Source organism: Lacerta agilis, chromosome 13 (assembly GCF_009819535.1).
Source record: "Lacerta agilis isolate rLacAgi1 chromosome 13, rLacAgi1.pri, whole genome shotgun sequence".
NCBI classification, from domain to species: Eukaryota; Metazoa; Chordata; class Lepidosauria; order Squamata; family Lacertidae; genus Lacerta; species Lacerta agilis.
The window spans coordinates 42,086,030-42,113,847 of NC_046324.1; the positions used below are offsets into that span (position 1 = coordinate 42,086,030).

At 42.1% G+C, this 27,818-nt stretch overlaps 2 protein-coding genes across 2 annotated transcripts; one reads left to right on the forward strand and one right to left on the reverse strand.

Moving 5' to 3' along the window:
- Positions 1–227: 227 nt before the first annotated feature.
- On the reverse strand, positions 228–25,857 carry EIF2AK1 (eukaryotic translation initiation factor 2 alpha kinase 1). The gene is made up of 15 exons (XM_033167000.1): positions 25,541–25,857; positions 21,671–21,829; positions 19,861–19,997; positions 17,769–17,800; positions 16,556–16,655; positions 14,234–14,314; positions 12,951–13,050; positions 12,404–12,461; positions 11,358–11,646; positions 10,228–10,336; positions 9,217–9,323; positions 3,184–3,304; positions 3,014–3,093; positions 2,200–2,433; positions 228–431 (listed from the first exon to the last, which is right to left on the reverse strand). The coding sequence occupies exons 1-15, from the start codon at positions 25,737–25,739 to the stop codon at positions 303–305; spliced, it is 1,935 nt and encodes a 644-aa protein (XP_033022891.1). The 5' UTR covers positions 25,740–25,857; the 3' UTR covers positions 228–302.
- ANKRD61 (ankyrin repeat domain 61) lies at positions 4,102–8,355 on the forward strand. Its single transcript, XM_033167001.1, has 3 exons — positions 4,102–4,414; positions 6,364–6,434; positions 7,377–8,355. Exons 1-3 carry the CDS (start codon positions 4,259–4,261, stop codon positions 8,263–8,265), a joined length of 1,116 nt encoding a protein of 371 aa, XP_033022892.1. The 5' UTR covers positions 4,102–4,258; the 3' UTR covers positions 8,266–8,355.
- Positions 25,858–27,818: the final 1,961 nt, after the last annotated feature.

A 27,818-nucleotide genomic window follows, 5' to 3' on the forward strand; every position in this document is an offset into this window, starting at 1 on the left:
GTTACAGACTCCACTAACCCGGAAGTAGTACCTCGAGTTAAGAACTTTGCCCCAGGATGAGAACAGAAATCGTGCGGTGGCGCAGCAGTAGTGGGAGGCCCCATTAGCTAAAGTGGTACCTCAGGTTAGATACCACTGTACTGTCAACCAATTCATTTATGTACATGACACCTACCTCTACATTTCTTTCTGACAATGGCAAACTACAAACGACATATGCACATAAGCTGCTTTAAGCAATTTTATATAAAAACAAGGTATCTTGCATATCATGATATAAATACTTGGTTTTGTTTTTCTACTTAAACAGGAGAGCCAAGTTCCTGAATTCTGTCTCTCTCATCTTTCTCTTGCAGTAGCCTGATTTTTTCTTTAAGCAACTTAATTTCTTCTTCTTGTTGCATCACTTTCTGCTGAAGTTTGTAAATAACCTAAAAACAAAACAGGAGACACAAGTATGGCATTTGAACAATGTACAAAGATAATGTCATTACAATTTTAGTGAAAATGAATGTAGTTCCCGGCAGTAGTCACAATGCTAATACAGCCTTCTCCAACCTGGTAACTTGAGATGTTGGGGACTGCAATTTCCATTAGATCTAACCAGCATGGCCAACAGATGGTGGGAGTTGTAATAGCTCAAAACAGCCAAAGGCCACTAGGGCTGGAGAAGGCTCCAGGAACAGCTGGACATTAGCTTATCTGTCTCACACTACAGTAAGGTAAAGACCCCTGGATGGTTAAGTCCAGTCAAAGGTGACTATGGGATGCAGCACTGATCTCACTTCAGGCTGAGAAAGCCGTTGTTTGTCTGCAGACAGCTTTCCGGGTCATGTGGCCAGCATGACTAAACTACTTCTGACACAACGGGACACCACACAGAAACGCAGTTTACCTTCCTGCCGCAGCAGTATCTACTTGCATTGCTGTGCTTTCAAACTGCTAGGTTGGCAGAAGCTAGGACAGAGCAATGGGAGCTCATCCCTCCCTGTGGATTTGAACTGCTGACCTTCCAATCAGCAAGCCAAAGAGGCTCAGTGGTTTAGACCACAGCACCAGTAAGTCTCAAAGGAAACTACTAATGCTCAGAGAAATAAACCAAGAATACCATAAGGTAATAAAACAAAATCATTTCAGCCCAAATTGTGATTTATTAAAACAAATCCATTTTCTTTGTGAGTGAGAAGGGGTTTAAGGACTCTCCTTATACTATGACTCAAAAGGACACAGGACTTTAACATCATAAAACTGCTGTTTTACATAAACTAATTTTTTTTAAAGTAATGAAATGCCAACACTGGCTATATAGTACATTTTATCCTTTTTTGTAGGAACATCAGGAAATAATTATCTACCTTCTTTAGATGTTAACCTTGCTAGGAGCAGTTTTGAATGGCCTGCACAATTCCTTTTTTGCAATACAGTGGTACCTTGGTTCCCGCATGGCTTAGTTGTCGAAGAAATCGGCTCCCGAATACCACAAACCCAGAAGTAAGTGTTCCGGTTTCCAAATGTTTTTTGCAAGCCCAATGTCCGACACGGCTTCCACAGCTTCTGAATGGATGCAGGAAGCTCCTGCAGCCAATTGGAAGCCGCGCTTTGGTTTTCGAACAGTTTCAGGAGTCGAACGGACTCCCAGAACGGATTAGGTTCGAGAACCAAGGTACCACTGTGCAGGCAACAGCCAATTTACAAGCAACTGTGTGTACACAAACAGCTGCAACCTGGAAGTGGCCAGAAAAGGGAGCAGGGTGTGAGTGGGGCTCACAAAGTACTTCACACTGCTACAGAATGGAGACATGGCCACCAACTAGGATGGCTTTAAAAGAGAGTTGGACAAATTCAAGGAGGATGATAATAACAACCACAAAAACAATAATTTTATTATTTATACCCTGCCCATCTGGCTGGGTTCCCCCAGCCACTCTGGCAGCTTGTTCCACCTCTGCTGTTGGAGGCAGTATGCCTCTGAATAACAAATGCTAGTAACCTGGGGAAAGTGCTTCCAGGACTCACAGGAATATGATTAGTTGTGGGACAGGAAGCTGGAGTAGGTGAGCCTTTTAGCCTGATCCAAACAGCAAGTAAATCCTGTCTCTAAGAAATGAAGCTCACCCTGCAGAAGTCTCCCTCATATCACAGAATGTAGAATCAGAAGGGGCCTTCTTTTACAGAAGCCAATATATAGTAAAAACTTACATTTGCTGAATTATGGAAGAGTTCACTTTCAAGAAGTTGACCTGCAGTTGGTCTGTGCGATGATACCGAACTGGTAAGCAGCTTAATGTATTTAGTTTGTATAGGCCATTTCCTGCTAAAGGAGAGGGGGATGTCGCCATTTCTTAAGCCCATCAAAACTTCAGTTCTTTCCATTTCTGTTCCAAATGGATGGAAGAGCTCTAACAGGATCACACCTAAGCTGTACATATCTGACTAATGGCAGAAAGGGGAAATAGGAGCATTAGCGCACAAAATAATTACGTCTTAAGAGAAATTATGAATGCATTACAAATGGCCTAAAATCGCATTCAGCGATACAGCTGTAAAAATATCAGAACCAAACCTCCTAATGTTTCAAGAAGCTTGTCCAGAAACAAATGCCTTTTAAAAAACAGGTGTTGGTAATTTTCATGCAACCATACTTAATAAGTCATGAAATTTCAAACATTGGAGTGCCATTATATTTTTGTCCATAAAAACAGGCGACTTGACATACACGGTCCATTTTTACCTCAACTGTGGGTATAAATAATTGTTTGCAGCTGTTCTGTTCCCTCTCATCATTGCAAATAGAACTCTCTATTTTTACTTTTTGCATCTAGCTGTTTCCATTTTGAATATTACACCACATGGCTCTAGTGCCTTCTTTTTGAACTGATTGACTTTGCTCCAGCTCCTGTCCATCAGCTTGCTTTTGTCAACACCCATCAATAATGCTCTTGAACACATATGCCCAATTATCACAACGGAGGTAAAGTTTTAAAATAAATAAATGGGGGTTGAGTGGCTGTACCTTGAAGTCATAGTGAGAGCCTTGTAGCTGTTCAGGTGAGGCATACAGACAAGTACCCACCCCAGAAGTATGTATTAGATCTATGCAACAAAAAAGACAAAATGTAAAATTAATTCTTAGGATACCACACTGCCAATTTTTAAGTAAAGGCCAAACTGCTTTGAAATTACCATTTATCTTATTTGCATTTAGCAACTGGGTTGTATCTTCTTGTATAATATCTCTACAGGCCAGGCCAAAATCTCCTATTTTCACATGGTGGTCAGGTCCTTGTAGAAAGATATTTCTGGGCTGTGAAAACAGGATAATGTAAGCTGGTTATATATTTCACAAAATTTGAATATTTTATGCGTGAAACCTTGCATTTCTCACTCATTCATTAGTTACATTTAATCTACCGGTAAGAACTAAGCTGCACTTGACACAGATTCCAGGCTTCTCGTCGGCCTCTGTTCTTGGTCTGCCTCTAGAGATGAGTTGGCAGCAAAGGGACAGACAGACAGAGACAGACAGACTACTGAGCTGACATGCATTTATCAAAGATATAGCTGGGGCACTGGGCAGTTACCATAGCAACTGGCTTGGCTGACCTTGCACCTGCAACAAGCTCATCCATGGGGTGGTTTACGCTCTTGAAGGAAATTAACTCCTCATGTCCAGTTACTCCAACAGCCACATGAGAACAGGCCTTTTCAGCGCTGGGTGGTCTCTGTGGAATGTACTGCCAAGGCAAACACATCAGGTGCCATCACTACATTTAGGCACCAGGCCTTTTTTGGGGGGGAGCTCTCAGACCTTTGGTATTTAAGCTTTCTACATGGTGCTAATCTTTTAGTGGGGTGGGTAGGTTTATTTTGTATTGTTCATAGTTTGTTTTTTCATTTTTACGGTTTTAAATTCGTTGCATTTTATCTTGTTCAGTCGCTTTGAGAATTTTTACTTTTGTATAAAGTGACTGACAGATGAAATAACAATTCCATGCAGGTGTAGGCCAGGATCGACAAACAGGTAAACAGTGCAAAGAGGCAATACATATGCTTCTGCTACGCAAACCCTCCGTTTCTCGCACAGCTTCTTTGCGAACTAAGCTCAGCCCTCCCTCTGCCCACACGGGAGAGCCATGGTATCATCTGGCTGGTTCTAGAACCAGGCATTGCGCATAATCACAAAGGAACGATGGCTCAAGATTCCTTTGCATTTTCTCCAAACTAAGGGTTCTCGGCTACACATTTTCTCTTGGTAAACATGGGCAATCTGATTAGAGGTTCCTATGGGAAGAAACCAGCCCATGAATTAGATGAAAGGCAGAAAATGCTATTTGACGCTGTAACGGACAACGATGGGGCTACATTTCAAAGTTTAATGTACTACCTCTTGGTCCACGAACCAACTATTTTCCGGGTAATCATATGTCTAAAATTACTTACTGTTCCATTATCAAGAATCCTCCCTGTTTAAGATCAGAGTTAAAGCTACCTCATGCTGGTTCAGGCTCCATATACTCAGGAAATTGGAAGCAAAGGCTAGTCCCTTAACAGACATGCTTGATGATCAGCAATGATGCAATATCACAAACCGTGCTTGCTTACAACTTGGCCTCCATTCACTTCTCCTGGGACAGGGTGATTTGTGAGAGAAGGTTCAGTGTTGGGTAGGATGCATGCCATCCATGGCAAAGTGGGTGCATGTGATCATATGGAATATAAGGTCCCCATGACAGTTTCTTAGGTTTCCAAATGCGTCCACAGAGCCAAAAAAAACCTCATCTAACTGCAGTATCGCACACTTATATTTCGTAAGTAAAGGAATAGGCATTCTACATATAAGCCACTAGGTGACTCCCTTTGCAAAAATTGCACTCCTGGCAAAATTTTAGTTTCCATTTTGTCATGCCTGACACTATTTTGATTGTATTTGTTTTTAATATATTTTAATGGGGCAGGAAAACCTTAACAACCTTTAAACTGCTGACTAGAACTTCACCTAACCGATGAAAGTACATGTTCTGCAGCAAGCCTGAGTAAAGTACATCAGTAGTTTTCGCCAAAATTGTAAAGAATGTGAGATTTCTGAGTACCCGAGGGGGGAATTTTCATCACGTTTTAACTTGCTGTGTCTGTGGCAATTTTTATCGGGTCAGTTAGAAATTGGGCACTTTTTGTAGACCTCAGCAGGTAGTTCATGTATGCCATGCTTTAAGTCAACAGTTTGACAAATGTTATTTTTATAAGCTATAGAATGTTAAGGTTATATGACAGAACTTTGTTTTTGCTATTCTCCTTATAATCTAAATGACTAGTGTCTGGATACTATAATTCCAGTTACAGGTAGGTAGCCATGTTGGTCTGCAATAGTCAAAACATAATAATAAATAAATAAAATTCCTTCCAGTAGCACCTTAGAGACCAACTATTCTTGGTATGAGCTTTCGTGTGCATGCACACTTCTTCATCTGAAACTTAGTTGGTCTCTAAAGTGCTACTGGAAGGAATTTTTTATTATTTTTTATTTTGTTTTTGATACTATAAGACCTTCATATAGAAAGTTCAACAGGCAATATTTATAGAGATGCCAGACATAGATTCTATATTAATACCAAACAGAATATTAATGCCTTTGATTAGTTAAGGTGTTCCTCTGATTTCTGAAAAAGCCACCGTATTTTGGTACTGACATCTAAAAGAACAATCTGGCTGATAACAAGTCTTTTACATGTCTACTCAGAAGTAAGCCCCATTATGTTCATTAAGACCAACTCCCAGGAATTCCAAAACATACTTACTAAGGAGTAAGCCCCATTGAGTAGACCTAAATAGAACTGCAGTAAGATTGCAAGTCTAAGCACACTTACTTGAGAGTAAAATCTCACTGAATTACCGATAGTGGACTTATTTCAGTTTACAGCATAGGGCTACATGTTGAATGTAAAATAAGATTTGAGAATAAATTTTATGCACTTCTTACAAAACTGGCCAACTTTTTAAATAATTACAGATTTATAAAAGCACCTCAAAAGCAAGGCACTTGTGCAAGATATCTTATTGTAACAATGTCTGCACAGTTTTCCATGCATGCAAAATAAGTGTAGCTTTTCTTCCACAAAATTTTAGTCATTGTATACGGTACTCGATAGAAGCATGCACCCTTTCAAATCAAAGTAGAAAGACAGTTTTATGGCAATTGTATATGGGGCCACATGCATCATAAATGCAATCTGATATAAGCCCTTCTGATAGGGCTAATAAAAATCCTTAGTTGTACTTCAAACATGCATAAAAGGGTTTTCAGATCAACTTCAATACCTATTCTGGATCTCTCTCCCCCACCCCACCCCGGAACCAATATGGCAGCAAAAGTTCGGGAGGAAGCCACTTGGAAGATATATGAAAAGTACCTTTCAAATTGAACCTCCTGAAATAAGGTAATGTTTAACTATATATTATAGTTAGGTAACAGATCTGGGAATCCTTTGGTGGGCAGAAGAATTCCCAAATGCCGCCTCTATACAAACCCTATATGCTTGGCCAAAGCTATTCAGCAGCAAGTCCAGAAAAGAAATGAGACGTTAGCCAGGTTTGGTTGGGTCATGCCAAGAAGAGCCAAATTGTAAAATTTCTCTGGAATGTCCTGCACCAAAGAGACCATGGGCTCCAGGGTTCTGCAAGCCCTCTGCGGGCGCCCACAGCGACCAATTCCTAACACCAGCCCTGCCCACAGCTAAGAGTCAAGCTTACACTCTTGTATGCCTTTCCAGCATTGTGCTAGTATTGCCACACACTCCCTCAGCTCAGTAGATTAAAGCCCACACCAAGGGGTGGGGACTGCATATGGAAAATCTATCATATGCATTAGAATGGCACCTCCTCATTTGCAGTTGACTAGTGGACCCCCAAGTCTTTTGAAGGCCAACACAAGCACAAAGAATTTCCTGTGTGTGGCACAATCGCCACTCCTTTAAATTAAGGGGCTTTGCATTGTAAAGCAAGGTGCCTTGCAGTTGAGAATCCAGCAGGCTGTGGTGCTAGGGAGGACAGTAGCAGAGGGAAGCAAACCTTTAGTAGCCAAACCATCAGGTTCAGCTCTGTGGTTGCAGCTAATCTAAGATGATCCATGGTATGTGCCTTATCATACTTTTTGCATCCTCATACCCAAACAACATGTACTGATAAAGGTTGGGCAACACTGACTTTATGGTCTAGAAGAAAGAAGAAACTGTAAGAAATATAGTTTTTACTTGATTGTTGAAGGGTAATACTGGACAAATTCTTTAGAGAAAACCACCCAGGGGTTAATAAGGGTGGTGGCTGATGGAAAAGGGATTGTATGGAATTTTACCACCTATTATATCACTTCCCAAATACAGAACTGCAGGATGCCCCTTGAACACGCATCAGAGAATTGCACAGTGCAATGAAGAAAACTACCCTCACATCAAACCAGAGGAAGACTTCCAGGTGAATTCTGATGCAATCATTTACCATGGTCATAGCCTTCTACATTTAGCTGTAGCCAACAGATATCATCAAACTCTAATACACCTGCTGAGGAATGGAGCCAATATAAATGACAGGGATAGGTTAGGCCAAACTGCTCTTCACCTAGCTTCTGAAATCCTCGACCAGCAGGCAATTACCATGTTACTCCTCTGTGGAGCGAACGCCAATCTCGCAACTCCAGATACCAAAGAAACTCCGCTCCACTTTGCTGTCTGGTCTTCAGCCTGTAAGGCTGGCATAGTCTTAGCAGCAGGTGATAAGTGTGTTAAGCTACTGTTGTGCAATGGAGCAGATGTACACATGAAAGACTGGGAAGGGCAAGAAGTTATTCACAGCGCTTGCCGAAGTGGCAGAAGAGATATAATAAACCTCTTGCTTGATAATGATGCAGATGTTAACGCTTTAACGCAGGAAGAGGAGTCTGCACTTTTTCTATTTCTTGAAAAAGAGACCAATCTAAGGCAGGGAGACGTACTGAAGAGACTGCTAAGCTTATCATATCCTTTGAAATTAACGAACAGGGAAGGGCGTTTACCCAAAGCACTCAGCCATCCATGTAGTGGGCTGCTGAAAGATATGCTCCTTAGAGTGTCTTCAGAGGTCTTGCCTTTGCAGGATATTTGCAAATTCAACATCAGGAAAATATATCGAGGTAACATGAAATTCTGGCTAAAAGGAGTGATTCCAACCAGCTTGTGGCATTCCATATACATCAATCAAGAGTTCTCCTATGCTTCAAAAATAAATTATTTTTGATTTACCGTGCAACACACATTTTGGAACGCTATCAGACAAGAAGAGCAGAAAGAGGGGCCCGTAATGCTTTCAAAAGTAAACTTGCTTGTTTAAATTAAATAAAACTTGAAGAAAAAGTAGTCAGAAACTTGAATATGGCTTTATCTTCTGAAGCGTTACTAATTCTCTTGAGCGTTATTTGAATAACGTCCACTTAAACCAGTCTGTTAGGGTAAAATATTTGTAAGAATAATCGGAGTGGATTTCTTGGTCATGATTAAGATTCTGATTATCATAACAATAGCTCCCTTGATGCAATGGAATCAGCTCCCAAAGCTCGGACTGAAATCACAAATGCAAAAGGATTCACCAGGTCAGGGCTATAGGCACCTCAGCTTTATTTTCCATTATTACTTCTTCTTCCTCCTCCTTCCTCCACTTCTCCTGCCTTCTCCTCATTCTTATCATCATCGTTATACTGTACTGCCTTTCCTCAAAGCTCAAGATAGTGTATTTGTTTCTCCCCACTACACAAACAATGTGATCCTCACAATAACCCTGTGAGGTAGGTTGGTTCAAGAGATAGTGGCTTCATTACAGCCTGGGATGATGGGAGCTGGAGTCCCAACAACTTCTGGCGGACCACACCTTGGTGAACAAAACTGTCTCACCTGGCATTGAAAAGACAGTAGGTGAGGTTAATGCAGTAGTTGTTCCATAACCAGGGTGCAACCACCAAGAAGGCCCACCTTTTTGTGTTAGTGGGGGCACCTGGAACAGTGCCTCTGGAAAGATCTTAAGGTTTAGGTGGCTACATATGGGAGAAGTTGGTCTTTTGGGTAGCCTCATGACAAGCTGTTTAGGGCTTTAAAGTTAAAATTGGGCCCAGAAATTGTACCAACTGTGCCCCAACTGCAGAGATAATCCCCACCTCCTCCACAATTCCAAGCTCCAGGTAAGAATTTTACTTACTTTAATGTCCCGGTGCATGACCCCCATACTGTGGATATAATACACTCCTTCAAGTAGTTCTTGGAAGATTTTTAATGTCCACTGGTTGTCTACATGGTGATAAGGACCTTTAAAAAGGGGGTGGGGAGTGAAGTATTTTATAAATGACAGCATAATACGTCCAGCTATTTTAACAAAGAAGTTAATATGAAAATACAGCATTTGCCATGTTGGCTGGGGCTGATGGGAAGAATAGGCCAAAACATCTGGAGGATATTGGATTGGGGAAAGCAGAACTAGAACAATGGTCCATCTAGCTCAGAAATGTCTGCACTGACAGGTAGCAGCTCTCCAACATTTCAGGCAAAGGGTCTTCCCCAGCCCTACCTGCTAATGCGAGAGATTGAACTCTTGACCTCCTGCATGTGCTCTCCAATGAACTACATCGCCTCTGCAACTATAAGCAGGGGCCCACACATTTGTGGTGGCAACTTGCTACCGACCATTTCCGCCCTCCCAAGTTCTCTGTGCATCTCATATAGTGCTTGAGTCTTGGAGCTGGCAGATGAAGCCCCTCTCTCTGTCCCTTTGCTGCCAGCTCCAAAACTCCAGAGTGCAATGTGAAAAGCCACTCCTTCCAATGGGGATTTTCTTTGGTTGTAGTGTGTGCAGAAGAGGCAAAATCTAAGCAGTACAAAGATGAGAATTCTCTTCTCCACATCCCAGCTAGACAGGGAGAAGGATCATGCAGGTTAAGCAGGAACACCCGCCCATGGAAAATAGCTTTTCGGAAACCTGTCTTTAGGATTTACAAATAAGGAAGAAAACATGTGCAGCTTTCAAATGCAGACTAAGATTCATTGCCTTTACTGTTATGGAAATCAGCTTAAAAAACAACAGGCAAATACTGGAAGCACTTTTTACAGCTGCCCAGAGAAGAATATTTATTTATATTTTAAGACTATCTTAAGGCAGGAAATCACGTTAACATTTAATCTCCCCCACCACTCTGTCTTCAAAAACAAAACTTACTGGAAGCATCCTCCGATTTCAAACATACTTTGTTTCTGTCAGCAATCCAGTCCCATAATGAAATTTCACACAGCTGCATCTGTATGTGAAGCATTAGGTGATACTCTATCTGGGAAGAAGAATACAAACATTTCAGTGTGTTATACATACACATGCACCCACACACCACTTTATCAAAGGTCATGTACAACTTTCAAAACATTTTAATATATAAGATTTTATTCATTCATCCATTTCCCCCATTCTTTCCATCCTGAGGGGTGGAGCACCAGGGCTGTTACATTTTAGGTGAAAATGTGCATTCATTTCCACCCCTTTCTGCTCCCAAGAGTAGCAAAGAATTTAATATATATATATATAAAACTAAGGTGTGCATATTCAAGAATTAAGTCAGATAAAGGCAGCCCTGTTTAGGGACGTTTTTAATATTTAATGCTGTATTGTTTTAACATTCGTTTGGGAGCCGCCCAGAGTGGCTGGGGAAGCTCAGCCAGATGGGCGGGGTACAAATAATAAATTATTAAATTATTATTATTGAGATGGGACATGTTTACAAACAGAATAAAGTAAACCAAGGAGGCAGCCCAAAGAAAGAAGCTGCCAATCGTAGCATCGGAAAGCAAAATTCATCAGATATATCAACGTTTATTTAATTCTGTACGCCACCTCAATAATAAAAGGCAGTCTATAAACATTTTAATAAATAACAGGTCTTCCAATGGGACACTTCTGGTGCTGCAACATGTCCCTGTGGTTTGGCAAGTCCTATCCTGTGGAACTCCTTGTTGGTTGAGGTTTGGCAGAAGTCATCCCTGCTCACTTTCAGACACCTTCAGAAAACAGTATTATTCAGACAGATCTTTTGAACTTGAGATTCCTTGCCAACCAGCTTCTATTGACACATTTGATGTTTTTATTGCAGCACTTTTTTTTAAGGTTGCATACCACTTTGCGATACTTTATATGAAAGAGCAACTTTAAAATATTATAAATAAAAACAGTCAAACAAGTCCAAGAGCCATCTCTAGAAATATAGGTAGGTTTTGGATTTATGCTGCATAGTTGCTGAAGATTATTCTCCACATGCGTCAGGGGGTAACTAAGTATGTTTAAGAGGAACCCGCATTTACCTGACACTGATGCCGCACAGATATCCCCTTCTGGGAGTATTCTTCATCAGTGCAAGAACCATTTGTACTAACACTGCCAAGGCTATCATGATTGCAAGGAGATACAATTGATGGATGATTTTCATTATCTCTTGATCCATCAACTGTGTTATTCATGCAGCTGCTCTCAGGCAATTCAACAGGTAGCGCACATGCATCCATTTTATTTCCTTTACGGTCTCTGCCACCAGAAGATTCAGCAAAGATAATGGAACTGCTGTCGTCCATATCTTGAACGCTGTACTGGTCTCTGCAAGAAATGTAAGGAGACAGACAAAGAACTGTGAGCAGGAGAGAAAATACCTGCTACTGCTGTTCCTCAAACGCTGTGCCAGAGTTTGCATAGGTTAACAAGGTTAACATAGTGTAATTAACAGGGCCTGCTGTCACCTCTCGCTCTTCTGCATCAGACCACCCTTCTCCAGGAAGTCTCCTGACAGTTGGGGGTGGGAAGGAGAATGGAGTAGTGTGCAGCAGGGCATGGCAGACTGGAGGAGCAAACAGCAGCACTCCACACTGAAACCTTTTGCTGCAGGACCCACTTCTAGAGTTCTAAAGCAGTTCCCTTGCTTCTGCTTACACAAACATTTATATAAATAAAACGTGAAATTAAAATGTTTTGTTTGGATGAAAAAGCTGTTAGCTGCTGCACTACAGCAGGTAGGAATAGAATCGCTAGCTGCAAAATGTCACTCTTGTGCTTACCAAACATGCAGCCTTTTCCATGCCTGGGCTCTAGAAGTGGTCTGTGGCTTCTATAGGCACAGGGCCATATGTAGGATTTCACAGAGACCATGAAATAGAAAACCTTTGCTCTCCCCTCCAGCAAGTTTTAAAATAACTAGTCATGGAAACATTTTTCAGCAATCAAGAACAAGGTGAAGCAGTATTATTTTTCAATCTGACAAAAGGAACAGCAATGGTAAAGACAACATTCTGCTACATTTTTGGCTTTTATTTGAAAAAGACCAAAAGAGATTGTTCTTACTGAGGACTAGGATACATACTCTGAACTTCTCTGCCCAGAAGACATTTTGAGGGATGGTAAATTCAAAATTGTCTCACCTACAAATTGGATGAAGAGAAACACAACATTTTACAAAGACAGACTGGCTGTACCATTGGATTATAGTAAAATTATACCTTTTAGTTGTCTACTTTATGAACACGTAGATGGTTTAAAATTTCAATAGTAAATAAGAACAAATTATATTAACTAAGATTAGATACTATACTTATGAATGCAAAACCTATAAAAAGACAAGCCCACACTCAATTTTTATATCTTCAAATCATTTATGGGGTGACCAGAACAGCACAAGGCTCTCCCAAAATTGATACACCCCATGGAGTTGTGCTACAATATATTTATTGCTTTTGTTTTAACCTTTCCCGCACCAGAGCTGTGGTTTTTTTTTTAATGCCACACTAGGGCATTTGAGAAAGCTTTTTATTATGATCCCAAAATATTTCTCTGGGCAGCAACAGCCAGTTTAGGATGTGAGATGTGTCATGTACAACAGAGAGAAGCCACAAAACTAATGTTGTACTCCCCTTTTGGGCTTGCTGGTTGAACATGTTCCATCCAAGCAGTGTGATATCCCACGATATTAGGGTGCTGCAATCCAGCCAACACTTTAACTTCCCGCAACACCTACAAAACAAACCAAGCAGGATTGCATCATGTTCTTATCATTGGTAAGCCATTGCTTACCAGAATTTCGAGAACTGAGGAACACTTTTCCTGAAATAAAACTGGAGGTGCATTTCATTCTTATACCCCCTCCCCCCAAAAAAACCAAAGTGTGCTATTCTTGTAGTAAGGGGTTCTAAGTCAGTGGTAGAGCAGTGTATTAGCATGCAGAAGGCCCCAGGTTCAGTCCTCAGCATCTCCAGGCAGATGTTTGGGAACCACTGTGCTAAACCACCCAGCTGTTAGCAGCCTTCATTAGTTGTCTGCAAAGTATTCTGCAAGGAGAGGACTTTGCACTCTCATTTAAGACTTTCAGATACTAGCAGAAAGCTCATACCAAGAACAAACTTAGTTGGTCTCTAAGGTGCTACTGGAAGGATTTTTTTTTATCTTTTATTTTGTTTTGACTATGGCAGACCAACACAGCTACCTACCTGTAGCCAAAGTCAATTAAGGATTGGGCAGAAACTAACAGGAAATACCTCGGCCTGAGGTCTGCAGAAGTGCTGCCAGTCAAAAGCAGAGAATAGAAGAAGAGGAAGAAGAGTTTGGATTTGATATCCCGCTTTTCACTACCCGAAGGATTCTCAAAGCGGCTAACATTCTCCTTTCCCTTCCTCCCCCACAACAAACACTCTGTGAGGTGAGTGGGGCTGAGAGACTTCAGAGAAGTGTGACTAGCCCAAGGTCACTCAGCAGCTGCATGTGGAGGAGCGGAGACGCGGACCCAGTTCCCCAGATTACGAGTCTACCGCTCTTAACCACCACACCACACTGGCTCTAAGTGGGCTAAGTGGCTAAATTTCACCTGCACTGAGAAGGCTAGCTATGACCTATTCTTATACCATTTCCTTTTAGAGCAGGGATGAGGAACTGAGGCCCTCCAGATGTTACAAATACTGCATATATATACTGTAATTGTAACACCTAAATTCTGTATCTTGTGGCCCATTGTTTATCTACATAAACAGTAGATGATAACAGTATCATTAGAATCATACAGCGATAGGAATTTTTCTTTTCACTATCCTGGCACAATCCCTTTCCTTTAACATTAAATATCAGATCTGAAACCAATTGCACTGAGTCATGAATTTCCACAGGCCAAACAAAACACACGAACAGATGTAAAATAAGTGCATACCTTCATACAATCTATTTTGGTAGCCTTCTTGATAATAATTTTCTTAATTGCGTAGAACTGACCATCTAACTTGTTTCGGACCTGAAAGCAGATACAACAGCAGAGTTTAGCTCAGAGATGGCCAAATGACAACTGGCATGCAACATTCTTTCATCTGGTCACTCACATTAACAACTGTGCAGTAAACTCCCTTCCATCTCAGTCCCAGCAGCCACTATGGAGAAATTACCTTAATGCTTTAGATTAAAGTATACCCTGTGGATGTGAGCTTAAACTGTAATGTAAAAGATTTCCCAAGTCTGTTTTAATGCCATGTCTGCACACAAGACTTAACATCTGTACATGCATTTGTCCTGGAATACTATGCTTTATGCTTGGTAATGGTTTTTAAAATTTTCAATAAAGTTTGGTTTCAAAAAAGAAAATAGTATTGAACGGAGTGTTCCCTGTGTACACATATAAGCCACCCAGTTCAGGCAGAGGGGAAGATTAACAGGTGGTTGCAGCTTAAAAACTAGGGTCAGCAAGAGCAGAGGTTTATCAGCTACTTGACCTTCACCCTGTGACTGTTGGCTGCTCGTGTATACTCCTCCTTTGCGATCTCCCCTTTCTTCTATTACTTTTTTGTAATAATTTTTATTAGTTTTCAATTACAGTCCAATAATAGCCTCATTATAACAATATATATTTATAATACAATAATTAATACCAATCATTCAATACCGAATTATATAATTTAGTTAAAGTGGTTCCCCGCATGCTAGATTTGATGGTTTCGTTACTTTCTTTTTTTTCTGCGTTCCAAAATCTTATTAGTTTCAATTACATTCCAGTCATAATAATAATCCCTTATATAACAACTGCAATATTAATAACTTCTATTCGTCTTGACACATTAAATGATTTATAAAACTGCAAGTGAGGAACTCAAACTGTATCCTTGTTCTTCCTGTGCGTGGCAATTATTCTGTCCGTGGTGTTTCTTCTTCTCCTTGTAAGATATTATGTCTTTCTTTCCTCCCCAATTGTTGCTGTTATCCATCATGCCTTGGGCGGAGCTGATATCCCATTGTTGTTCCAGAAATTTCTCCATCGCTGTGTCCCGTGCTTCATTGTTTTTGTCAGGGAATTGTCCCCGATGCAGAGCAAGGTGGTGGAAGGGCTCTCCGGATGCTACAGAGAACCCCAGTCCCACCTTGCCAGCAGCTCCTCCTCTGGTAGCGAAAGGAGCGGTGAGACGTCCAGCGAGGAGGGGGAGAGTTCACAGGGGAAAGGGAGCAGAGGCTCTGGGGATGCAAGAGAGACCCAGCACTCCCACAGTCCCAAGGGCGATACAGGGGGAACGCAATTTCCGTCGCCCCAAAGACGTCGTGGGGTGAAAAGAAAGGATGGAAGGCGGGGTTTTCGTATACCGAAACTCTTTTGTTGGGGTCAGAACCGGAAGGGGCCATTCCCGGATTCTGACACCACTTGATACAGACATGAACTTTTTAGCTCTGCACTGTACATAGTTTGCACAATAAAATCTTTAAAGGAAACAGCGGAGTCCTGGCTGCTTACTTATGAGCAACTAACTGAGAACCTTACAGTTTTGCACTGAGAACTTTATCAACAGCTGCAAGAGTCACTGTGTCCCAGTAAATAAACTGTTGTCACAATTTTTCCTCTCAACCTGGGAAGAAGAGTGGTCTGTGAGACTACAGAAGACTCAATAAAGAACCTTATCATTTCCTTAGCAGCTCACACACTCCTTTCATTCTTCCTTCCAGCTTAAGATATATGAACAATTATACTTCCAATTAAAATAAATTCCAAGTCCTCTTAGCGTTATTTATTTCACTTTGTAGATAATAAAGGATGGTGGTCATCTCTAAGTTTCCATCGTAAACCTTTTGCAAAATAGAGCTTCCCTCCCCTTTTCCTTTTTTTTTTAACATACACAGTTCTGTTTGATGTTATATTCCACATTTATAATACAATTTCTTCCATCCTCGCTTGTACAAATATAATTTGAACTAACATTCAGAGGAGGGTTGCCGAATCATCAATAAAGAAACTGTAGGCTCCCCTCCCCACCACCGCCAAATGAGTTCAAACCTTGAAGTCCTTACGGTTGGTTTGTTCTGCAGTTTGTGATCTCATCTCTTCTAGCACGCGCCAGTATTTTAGTCCAATTAAGCTCTAATAAGCAGGAGAACCTCTGCTTTAGAAAACTCCCATCCATCTTGGACTCCCTTCTCTTTGAGTATTTCTTATTATGGAAGCTCACCCAGTAATATAAACCGTTACTACAAAGTTGTTAAAACAAAGAATAAAGAATACCTTGTATACAGTACCGTACCCTCCTTTTCCTAGCCTTGTAATCTCATCAAATTCATTGATATAGCGAGAAGTCTGTGCTTCAAAGATAATTTCATTTTCCCTAGTTTTTAAAAAGATGGGAATCACTGGTTGTAGCAACAAAATACACCACAAATAAAAATGTATTAGAATCACTAACAATATTACTTTCCTTCATGGGCAGGAAAACAATGGGGGGCATGCATTTTTAGCATTCAAATGGTAGGATTTAAGTAGTTTACGTACCTTCCTGTCCTCCCATGCTTTCAGTCACACTGTCCAAAGCTACTTTTCATTTATAAAAAATGTTAGAAGATATCAAGCAGCTTCATGTGACGTGTATTTTTGGCTCAAAGACAAATATATAAGGAACTACAAAAATACTGAGTGATGCTACTATATATTGTTTTTGAGGTTTCTTCTCCATCCAGACAAATTTTGTGACACTGAAGGAACACAAATCTCTAATCCATAGTGACATAATTTGCTATTCTCAAGACACCTTTTATACACATCCTTTTTTAAAAAAAGAAAGGATTTGTCATAGTTGTCAGACCTTTTATACACATCCTTTTTAAAAAAAGAAAGGATTTGTCATAGTTGTCAGACCAGCCTTAACCAAGCTGGTTCCCTCTAGACGTTGTGGCCACAACTCTCATCCAACCCAGCCAGCATAGTCAGGGATGGAGGAAGTTGTAGTTCGAAACATTTGGAGAGCACTGAGCTGGGGGAAGGCTGATTGTAGTAGACACTTGGGGCAGAAAACTAGCAAGTCCTGCAGGATTGATCAGGTTTCCTAACTATGGTATGATCCACCTATTTTTGATGAAAAATACCAGTGTAAGCAAGATCGGGGGAGGCTCAAACCATGCTTTCATGGTTTCATGATTCCAGCTGGTTCTCAAAAACATAGTTCCAACAATCCTAGAGTTTCATGGGAAGCTCTAGATATTGTTTTAAAACTTCCACTTTCAATATAAAATCTCCTCTTGATTTTTTTTTAATCACTTCTAATAATCAACATTTTATATTTGTAATACTGAGGACTCTGGCAGAGAGAGTAAATGAACACATTTACTGAGAAGTAAGCCCCACTGAGCTCAGTGCAACTTACTTTGGAGTTAATGTGTTAAGCAAAACAAGAATTGCCCAACAAGCAGTTTTAAACATTTGTTGAAGCACTTTGAATACATACCTGTTTGTGTAAGAATCACTCTTCCCAAACTCCTACAAAAATAAAATAAATTTTTTTTTATGAAAACCAATCAAATCCAGTATCTGTATATGACAGCTACTACAAAATATTCAAAAAGCAACTATTCTTTCCCTCATTTAATTGAACTAAATTGTAAACTAAACTGAAACCCAACTTCATCGCAGAAAGGAGCAATCTTCAACTGCATTTCTTTTCATTGTATTTATGTAGTACTGCTTAATCACTCAGAGAGTTTCATGTACACACTGGCTTGGATTCAGCAGCATGAGGGGAAGGCATTCCCACTGAAACATGGCAGATGCCTCTGGTATCTAACAATTCTTTTTCTTAACAGCTTCAGGGCCCCACAACACATCAAACACTATTCCCAAACTTGGAAGCAGAGGGATGAAGGGGGCTGCAGAGAATAAGAAGGTGGGAAAGCCCCGGTCTATGTCCATGCATGGCTTATATTGATCCAATTCACCATTTATTCAGCAGCCAAGGCCCACACAGTTCATTTGAATGAAGAAAGCAAAAACACTCCCAGAAGGGCATATAATATTGTCCAGCAAATGTAAGATCACTTTGCCCAAGCTTGCAAATCCCGATGACCAGCTGAGAGATGGATGTGCCACCTGCTTTTTGAAGTGCTGAACTTAGAATGTTGCTTACTTATCTCACCCCCAACTAAGTCTTGTCTGACTTATGTTTTTAAGTGGTTTAGGACCTGCCTGTGACCACACTTCCTGCTGTTTCTAATCAACTGTGTTGAGGGGCTTGGCAGCTGGTCACAGACAATGAGGAGGGACTCCTGCAGCAGTTTCTTTGAAGGATGTATTCATTTATTTTAACTTTCTAATAGATTTCCTGCAGACTTTCTTGGCAGAGGTAAAGCAAAAATCTTTACTTTTCTAACTTGAAATTTGGCCGCTAAGACAGCCTTTGCTAATTTGGTGTCTTCCAGCCCCCATCAGCCTGAGCCAACAGTTGTGCAATGGCGACACTAGAAGAAAACTTTGGCTGTTCTGTGAAGTGTAGGGACACATTTGGCTGTCACTGTTTATTTGTTTTGTACATTTATATGTCAGTGTGTCACTTAAGGAAGATGCTTAACCAAGTCTGTGAACTCCTGGCAAGTACTTTACATATGTCCATACTAGACCAGAAACTATGGTTTGGCATGATTTCTAAATTTTAAAAATGCCGTTTGGGATCAGTCAGCTAACCAGAACCAGAAACCACGATTTGAAGTTGATCTGCAAACTATGGGTTGGCATAACGCTCAAACTGATGAACTATGGCTATAGCTGCAGCTCCACTTCCAGAGATTTCTGAACCATAAAAATGGAAGTAAACATACAAAGCTATGTGCTAAGAGGGAAAATAAAAGCAGACAAACTGTGCTGAACTGTGATATGGGTTTTTTTATGCTCAAACCCTGGTTTATATTCTAAACTATAGTTAGCACAACCCATGGTCTAGCACAATGACCAAACAAGCTGCAATATATTTTTCTCCTTCCATGAAACATTATCGTCCTTAAAAAAAAAGATGTGTTGACACATGGAGAATAGATGTTGCTACACCAACCTCACCATGTGAACTCCAGATTATTATTATTTAACACTTATAAAGTACCTATAATTTTCTAAGTCCTGTACATAGATACATTTAAAGATATTCTAATAGAACCAGGCAGATGGCCTTCTCGGTAGTGGTGCCCACCCTGTGGAATGCCCTCCCATCAAATGTCAAGGAAATAAACAACTATACGACTTTTAGAAGACATCTGAAGGCAGCCCTGTATAGGGAAGTTTTTAATGTTTGAAGTTTTATTCTTTTTAATGTTCTGTTGAAAGCCGCCCAGAGTGGCTGGGGAAACCCAGCCAGATGGGCAGGGTAGAAATAAATAAACAATAAACATGTGAGCAAAGAGGAGAGCACTGGAGTAGAATTCTCTGGTATGCATAAGCATCACAAAAATAAACTTTCAAAGAACTGAAGTCCTATACTCTTCCCCATGTATATTTTACACTAGTCATGGGAACTGAGAAGCAGAGAAATGGAATAAAGTTTGAAATAAGCTTACCTCATTGAGTATTTGTTTGTTGGCTGCTTTCATCAATTCAGTAATGGCTCGATTGTGCTGCAGTCGCAAACTACTGAATTCTTCGCGGACAGCAAAATCAGATAGCAAGTGCATTCCGGTAAATGTCTTGCACAGTACTGTACAAAAGGAGGGGAAATATTTGAAAGGAAATCAAACATTTGAACTTTACACAACATTCAAACTATTAAAAACTGCTCATGGCCTAGCTGTGTTTAAATTGCACTGACAGCTGATGCTACCTACAAGGAAATTATCTTTGCAATCTGAAATATTTTGACACTCAACACAAAATGTTTCAGCCAAATTATGGAACCGGCATTTTATAATTATTAGAATACACTTTTAAAATAAAAGCTCTCCAAAAACTGCCCCAACTCAAGTGTTTGGGGGGGGGGGGGTTGTTGATATTTTAATGCCAGACTTGGACTGTGGTGAGTTTCAGCATTCCTCTCTGAACACTCTTGTTGTTCAAATATAACCATGGGTGGAGCTTCTAGGAGGTTGATTATCTCAAAGGAAAACGCCTCCTGCCCCACCCAAATCAAACGGGATCTAATAATCAGTCTGAATAGCAGATGGTTTGTGGGTGGGTGGAAGTGTTCATTAATTTTCACATTTCTGGATAGTGTACATGGAAATGTGTGCCTGTCTGTATTTAATATATGCATGTCTGTATTTAATAAATGCTGTGTATTTTGTAGTTATTCTTTGGGATTTTAATGGGATTTTTAAATTGCTATAGTGTTTTATTGATACCTTACACACCATGTCAGGTATCCGCTTGTGCATGTTAACATGCTGCAATTATACCTCTAGCATTAAGCTCTGGGTTTGCTTTTACATTCAAAATTACGCATAAAATTCAGCCTTCATAGAATCATAGACTTTTAGAGTTGGAAGGGACCACAAGGGTCATCTAGTCCAAGCCCCTGCAATGCAGGAATCTTTTGGCCAACGTGGGGCTCAAACACACAACCCTGAGATTAAGTGTCTCATGCTCTACCAACTGAGCTGTCCCAATGTGAACTAAATGAACTATTATGGCTGATTTTATTTTATTTATTTATTTTTTACAATACGTCCATTTCAAGAGCAACATCAGAACTTTGAAAAAGAACTTTGAACTGGTTAAGCGATCTAAGACATTGAACTGGCAGCTGAAATTGTTTACTTTCCTACTTGATGGAGTCTGTCATACGGTACAGTATTGAGAAGCACACGTGTATCAAGATTTGCAAGCCACAGGCAAATAGCGCAGATTAGGTCAGAGTATCTCGTGTACTAGGATTGCTCCATAAAAACAGTTATCAAATACAGTTATTTAAAGATGGCCAATTTTCACAACTGTAGCGGGTTGGTGTTGTTTTTCTTAAATCCCCAGCAAATCTAGTGAATGGCAAGGGAATGAATATCTGAAGTTACCATGCTTGAGTTTCCAGTAAATAAGAGCAAAGATAATAACAACACAACAGAATAGTTAAAAGATTAAGTTGAAATTCAGATAAGTTGAGGTGCACCACCGGCAGAGATGTATGGTGAGCTGAAAGCTTATTGATGTTTATTTGTAAGTAAGACCCAATGTGTTCAATGAGGTTTATGACCCTTGAAGTACTGATAGGGTTAGGGTTATAGGACTGCAACTTTAATGTGCTCAAATTATTATTATTTACATTCTTATTTAATATATTTATATAATATAATAAATTCAGACAAAATAATGCAATTCTTCAGCTGCTGGAACTGACAACCACCACTCTACCATGCAAAAGTAAGTCAAGCTCTTACTAACACTGAAACAAACGTCTTGAACGTGCTGGATCTTGTGCATATACATGGCAAAGATGCTCTAGCAGAGAAACGAGCAGGAGCTGGTTCGCAAATGAAGTTGTGATGTTCATTAACTTTTGAGAACCATTTGCACCTTGAAGCTCTGCAGGCCAATCAGAATCTGAAATAGACAAGGCAAAAATCCAAGCTGAAAAGCAGGCTTGCTGACCAGCACATTTTCTCATGAGCAGTTGAAAACACTGTGGAATTAAACGGCAATTTATATAATATTTCTATTCTAAGAAATATCAGCGCTAGAATGTTTTACAGTTTTATTGAGAGGGCCACATATTTCCCAGATAAAGGGCAGGACTGACCCAATGAACTCTGTCTGCAGAATCCCTGTACTGTACAAGGGTTTACACTGTGCAACAGGGCTTTCACCCCCTGCTGCCCTCCCTGAATTTGGCTCTGGAGGAGTTGGAAAAACCTCCTGAATAGCACATGGGGTAAGGATAGTTCCATCTGGCAGGCTGATATGCAAATGTCTTTGAGGGTGTTTTTTTTTAACAATCAAGCAATGTAACATTTGATGAAATAATATTAAAAATAAACTATTATTATGGGTTGGTGGAAGGTTAGTCTGGATGATATCCACATGTCCCATCCAGGCCTGTGATTCTGCATCAAGTGAGGTTTAGAATCTAGAATAGGAGTCAGCAACCTTTTTCAGCTGTGGGCCGGTCCACCGTCCCTCAGACCATGTGGTGGTCTGGACTGTATTTTGGGGGGGGGGGGGTGAACGAATTCCTATGCCCCACAAATAACCCAGAGATGCATTTTAAATAAAAGCACACATTCTACTCATGTAAAAACATCAGGCACATCCCACAAATAACCCAGAGATGCATTTTAAATAAAAGCACACATTCTACTCAGGGCCGTCTTAAGTAAATCCGGCGCCCTGGTGCGAAGATCCCTCCTGCGCCCCTCGCGCTCCGCCGGGCAGGGCCAGGCGCAGCGGGCAGCCGGAGGGCGCAGCGGGCGGGGATGCTGAACTCGCACTCTGCTGGGCAGGGCCAGGCGTGGCGGGCAGCCGGAGGGCACAGAGGGGCGGGTAGGGATGCTGCCAGCTGTGCTCCATCTCCGCCTTCTCAGCCGAAGCGACGGTGCGGAGCTGCCATCCAGGGAGCCCTGGCTGCAGTGCCAACAGGAGGCTTGCCGACAGCCTCCATGCGTCCGCAGCCTGAGAAGAGGCGAGAGCGGCGCTGCCAGCGGGGCTGGAGGGCGCAGGTGCCCTCCTCAGGCCGTGGCGCCTTGCGCCAGTAGCCTCAATAGCTAAGACGTCCCTGATTCTACTCATGTAAACACACGCTGATTCCCGGACCATCCGTGGGCCAGACTGAGAAGGCAATTGGGCCGCATCCGGCCCCCGGGCCTTAGGTTGCCTACCCCTGATCTAGAAGAAGCTGTTGAACCAGTCAGACCAATTTCTTTGAAAGGCAATGACCTTAGCTGGTCTTTTAAGCACTGACATTTACAGGCCCAAATAGATTGTTGCCATAGAGACAAATGGGTGGCCTTTCCCCACCTCCCCTGGTCTGATGCCACCCCACCCCAGGATGCAAAACATATAAGGAGGCTGCTTTTAAGTTAGCATAAGTCTGGAATGATAAAGAGCATGGTTTGCATCAGTATAATAAAAAGGGCAGCTGATGCAATTATAGAGTACCCAGAGGCCCTAAAGAGAAAGTCACAAGACAGATCACTAAGAATGATGAAACTGACCCCTAATTCTGCCTCAAGGTGAAGAAGAATGATGTTGCTACATAACTGTTCAGTCATGCACATTCTTCCATTCCTAACACAAAAACTGTTAAATAATCCAGCTTCTCTAACTAACAGGGTGGTGGGGGGAACCCTATGGTTCTTGAGACGCTATTGAGCTCCCAATTCTCATCAGCCCCAGCCAGCAAGGCCAATGGTCAGGGATTATGGAAATTGTGGTCCAGCAAAATCCGGTATGCCACAGCTACCCTATTCTTGGTTTATAAGGTTAACATTTCTGAAACGGGGCTGGGGGGTGGGACTCAACCCAAGGGCAGGCAGGAGACTATGTCAAAATATGTTGTTTAGCCAGAAACAGTGAGAGCAGCAAAACTAAAATGATTCAAAAGCCCTATAAGATCTGGATGTCTCCTGCATGTTATGACATGAACAGTCCCTGCTAGCTTGTTTTAGTTGCATAACTCTTGGTATATTACTGTCTTCCATGCCGTTAAAATAATTCCAACAATTAGTCTCCTGTGAGGGCACAAATAATCCCTCTTCCTTGCCTACTGTTTTCCTGCAGTGCAAAGCAGCAGAATCTATTCTGTTCTATCAATTAATTATTCTAAAGCCTCGTTTACCAAGCCTTATCCCAAAGCAAACACAAATACTGACGGAATTTTATACATACGGCAAATTCATATGTTGTTTTTAAACCTTAACCCTTTCAGGTAGGGTGGGTGGATATTGGCACATTTTCCAGCAGAGCAGTTTTTAAATAGGTAAACCCCTTGTCCAAAGCGACGTGCCTCAGGAAACGCTTTACCACTTGCGGTCTGAGTTTATTGTGACATAAACTTTCCCTTTCACCCTTGCTTGATGGCAAGTCCTGTGAATTTCAGTGTGGAGTCACTTCCAAGCACACATGCACTGGGACAGGCCATTGACAGCGGGATCCTAAGCATGTCAACTCTGAAGTCCTATTGAATTTGATGGCGCTTACTCCCAGCTAAATTGGAGTAGCATTGCAGCCCAAGGTTATGTACACACCATACAATTTACAACACACGGCCCCGCTAAGAAACCTGGGAACTATGGTTTGTTAGCAGTGCTGGGAATTGTAGCTCTGTGGGGGGGGGAGTAAACTACAGTTCCCATTATCCCCCCCCCCCCCCGGCAATGGGGAAATGTGCTTTAAACATACACAGCCTAAGCTTTTATTGCCAATGGGAGTTGACCAAAAAGGAATTCACACCACCAATTAGATTTTATTATTACGGGTCTTGAAAGGCAAATTGCCCTTTATGGGGTGTAATTATTAGCCTCTGTCTCTCCCTCCTTCCCCATAGGTTGGCTCCCCTGTGTAAAATTTTACACTGTCCCTTGAGGCTGAGACCTGCCTCTCTCTTTTTGGTTCTCTCCAGCACATAGCCAGGCACAACTTATTTAGTTGTTATGTCTCCACCTCATCACCCAAGGCGACCTAAAGAACATTAGAAACATTCAGGAGCATGCAATGTAATTTTTTTATTATGTTCTTATATGTGTTGGAAGCCGCCCAGAGTGGCTGGGGTACAAGTAAATTAATATTAATAGTGATAATGACTCCACAATCTGCAGCACTTACCTGGGAGCAAGTTGCACTAGTCCTTTTGAGGAAACACCATATATATACTGTATTTTTAAAAATGGCTCCATAATCTGCAGCACTTACCTGGGAGCAAGTTCCACTAGTCGTTTTGAGGAGACACCATATATATATATATTAAAATGGCTCCACAATCTGCAGCACTTACTGTACTTGGCTGGGAGCAAGTCGCACTAGTCCTTACTTCTGAGGAGACACCATAGCGGGCTATAGGAGGTCCTACCGCCCTCAGCTGAGAACTTAACCTCTCCTAAGCGTTGCACCCAGCTCCGAGCAGCCCCAGCGAAGTCCATGGACCCCGAGGCAAGCCGTGCACCGTCATTTCAACGGGTCTACTCTTGAGTAGGGCTAGCATGACCGAGCTCAGCTTGCACACGTTTTCCCCCTACCGTGCAAGAGGGGAGGCCTTCCCCCACCCCCCTGCGCTTCCTCCCCTCTCGAAACCATGATTCCCCCCGCCCTTCGGTAACGCACCGTCGAAGGGCAGCTCCGTCCCTTCGTCGCCGTCCTCTGGGAGCGCGATGGCTGCGGGAGGCGTCGGCGGAGCCTCCTCAACCCGCCACGGCTGCCGCCGCCGCAGTCCGGAGGAGCCGGCGGCGTCCTCTCGCCACATGGCTGCTATGCTCCCAGCCGAGGCCCTTCTGCCCACCCCCAGCTTGGAGGGCCTGTACATGCAGCGCGCTGAGGGAAAGGCGGGGACGGAGCCCGGCCTCCCTCGCTAGGCCGGAGCCTCCTGACAGGGAAGCTCGGCCGCACCGCCGGCGCCCCCTGGCTCTGCCCGGGGACAGAAAAAAAAGCGCGGCCGCACTCGAGGGAAAGAGGGCGAGCCCGGAAGGGTCTCCTCAGTGTGCAAGTCGCGCACTGAGTCCCCATCATAATCATAGCTGTCAACTTTTCCCTTTTTTTAAGGGAAATTCCCTTATTCTGAATAGGATTCCTCGCAAGAAAAGGGAAAAGTTGACAGCTATGATATAATGCCCAAGTAAGGGGGTGGGATATTAGGATGGCAGCCACAGATCCTCACTGTGCGGATGGCAGCACAGCCCCGATGCTGCCAGGCGCGTTTACTCGGAAGGAAGCCACCATCGGTTTTTAATGAGGCTGACACCCAGCACTTTCCACCAAGACCCTTGGAGCTTTTCTGCAGCGAGGAAGGATCAACGCAAGATAGGGTTAGCACTGCTGCCCAGGCGTTGTATTCCATCTTCCCTCTGAGGAGCTCAAGGTGGTGCATGGAGTTCTCCCTCTTTTACCCTCACACAATAACCCTGTGAGGTAGATCAGTGTTTTTCAACCTTTTTTGGGCAAAGGCACACTTGTTTCATGAAAAAAATCACGAGGCACACCACCATTAGAAAATGTTAAAAAAATTAACTCTGTGCCTATATTGACTATATGTAAAGTAATTTTTCAATTTTTCCCACAGCACACCAGGCAACATCTCTCGGCACACTAGTGTGCCGCGGAACAGTGGTTGAAAAACACTGAGGTAGATCACCCAATGAGCTTTATGCCTGAGTGGGGATTTGAACCCTGGTCTGCCAATAATCTAACCACTACAGTATTTCACACTGGTTGTTACTATCATTATAATAACCTTTATTATGGCCTTTATGGTTGTTGCTGGTCTTATGACCTTAATGATGATCATAGCTGTCAACTTTTCCCTTTTCTTGCGAGGAATCCTATTCGGAATAAGGGAATTTCCCTTAAAAAAGGGGAGGGAAGTTGACAGCTATGATGATGATTATCTAGGTTGGTTTTTTTTGTTGTTGTTGTTATGGTATTATTCTTACTGTGCATATGGGGTCAGGGAGTAATGGATCAAGGTCCCTTGGGTGGGAACCAAAGGATAGCTGTGGAGGGAAGCGAGCCCCGTGCAAGAGTTTATTTTAGTATTGTCTATACGCACAAGACAGAGGAATGGGAGTTGATGCGCTCAGTGGGGCTGCTCTTGAAAACACTCTAAAAACAGCAACTAGAACAGAATGCTGCAGCCAGAGTGCTGACAGGCACATTAAACTCACATAACAGCTGGGGTTCAAAGAGCTGTGCTGGTTGCCAATTCACTTCTGAGCCCTATTCAAGGTGCTTATGTAAAGCCATAAATGACATAGGATCCAAGGAGGGGCCGGCCCAAGACATTTTGGCACCTGCGGTGAAACACAAAATGGTGCCCCCTCCCTCCTAGGGAAGAAGGGGTGAGTGAAGATCTACATCAGAAACAATGGGAATAAAGACCTCCGTCAGGATCTGCTGCCCCTGTGGAGCATGCCACCTGAGGCAGTCGCCTCACCTTGCCTCATGGGTGGGCCAGCCTTGTACCCAAGTATCTGAAGGGATGCCTCTTTCCATACTGACCTGCCCTTTAATTAATGTTTAATGATGATCCCGCCACTTGAGGAAAACTTGGGGGACAATGGTGCATGGACAGGCTTTCCCTACAGGGACCCCGTATCTTAGAATGACCACTTTGAAGTAAGCTGAGCCCTGACTTTGTTGACCTTTTGGCAGCAGCTGAAGACTTTACTCAGGCTTTTAGACTTGTTTTGTTCTGTTTTTATCCCCTATTTAATATGCTTTTTAAAGAAAAAAATATATGCATTAATATCCCACCTTTTTTCTTCAAGCACATGGTTCCCCATGACAATCCTGTAAGGTAGGTTAGGTTGAGAGGCATTGACTGACCCAATGTCACCCAATGAGCTTCATGGCTGAGTTCTAAGCACTACACCAGACTGGTTATTGACGT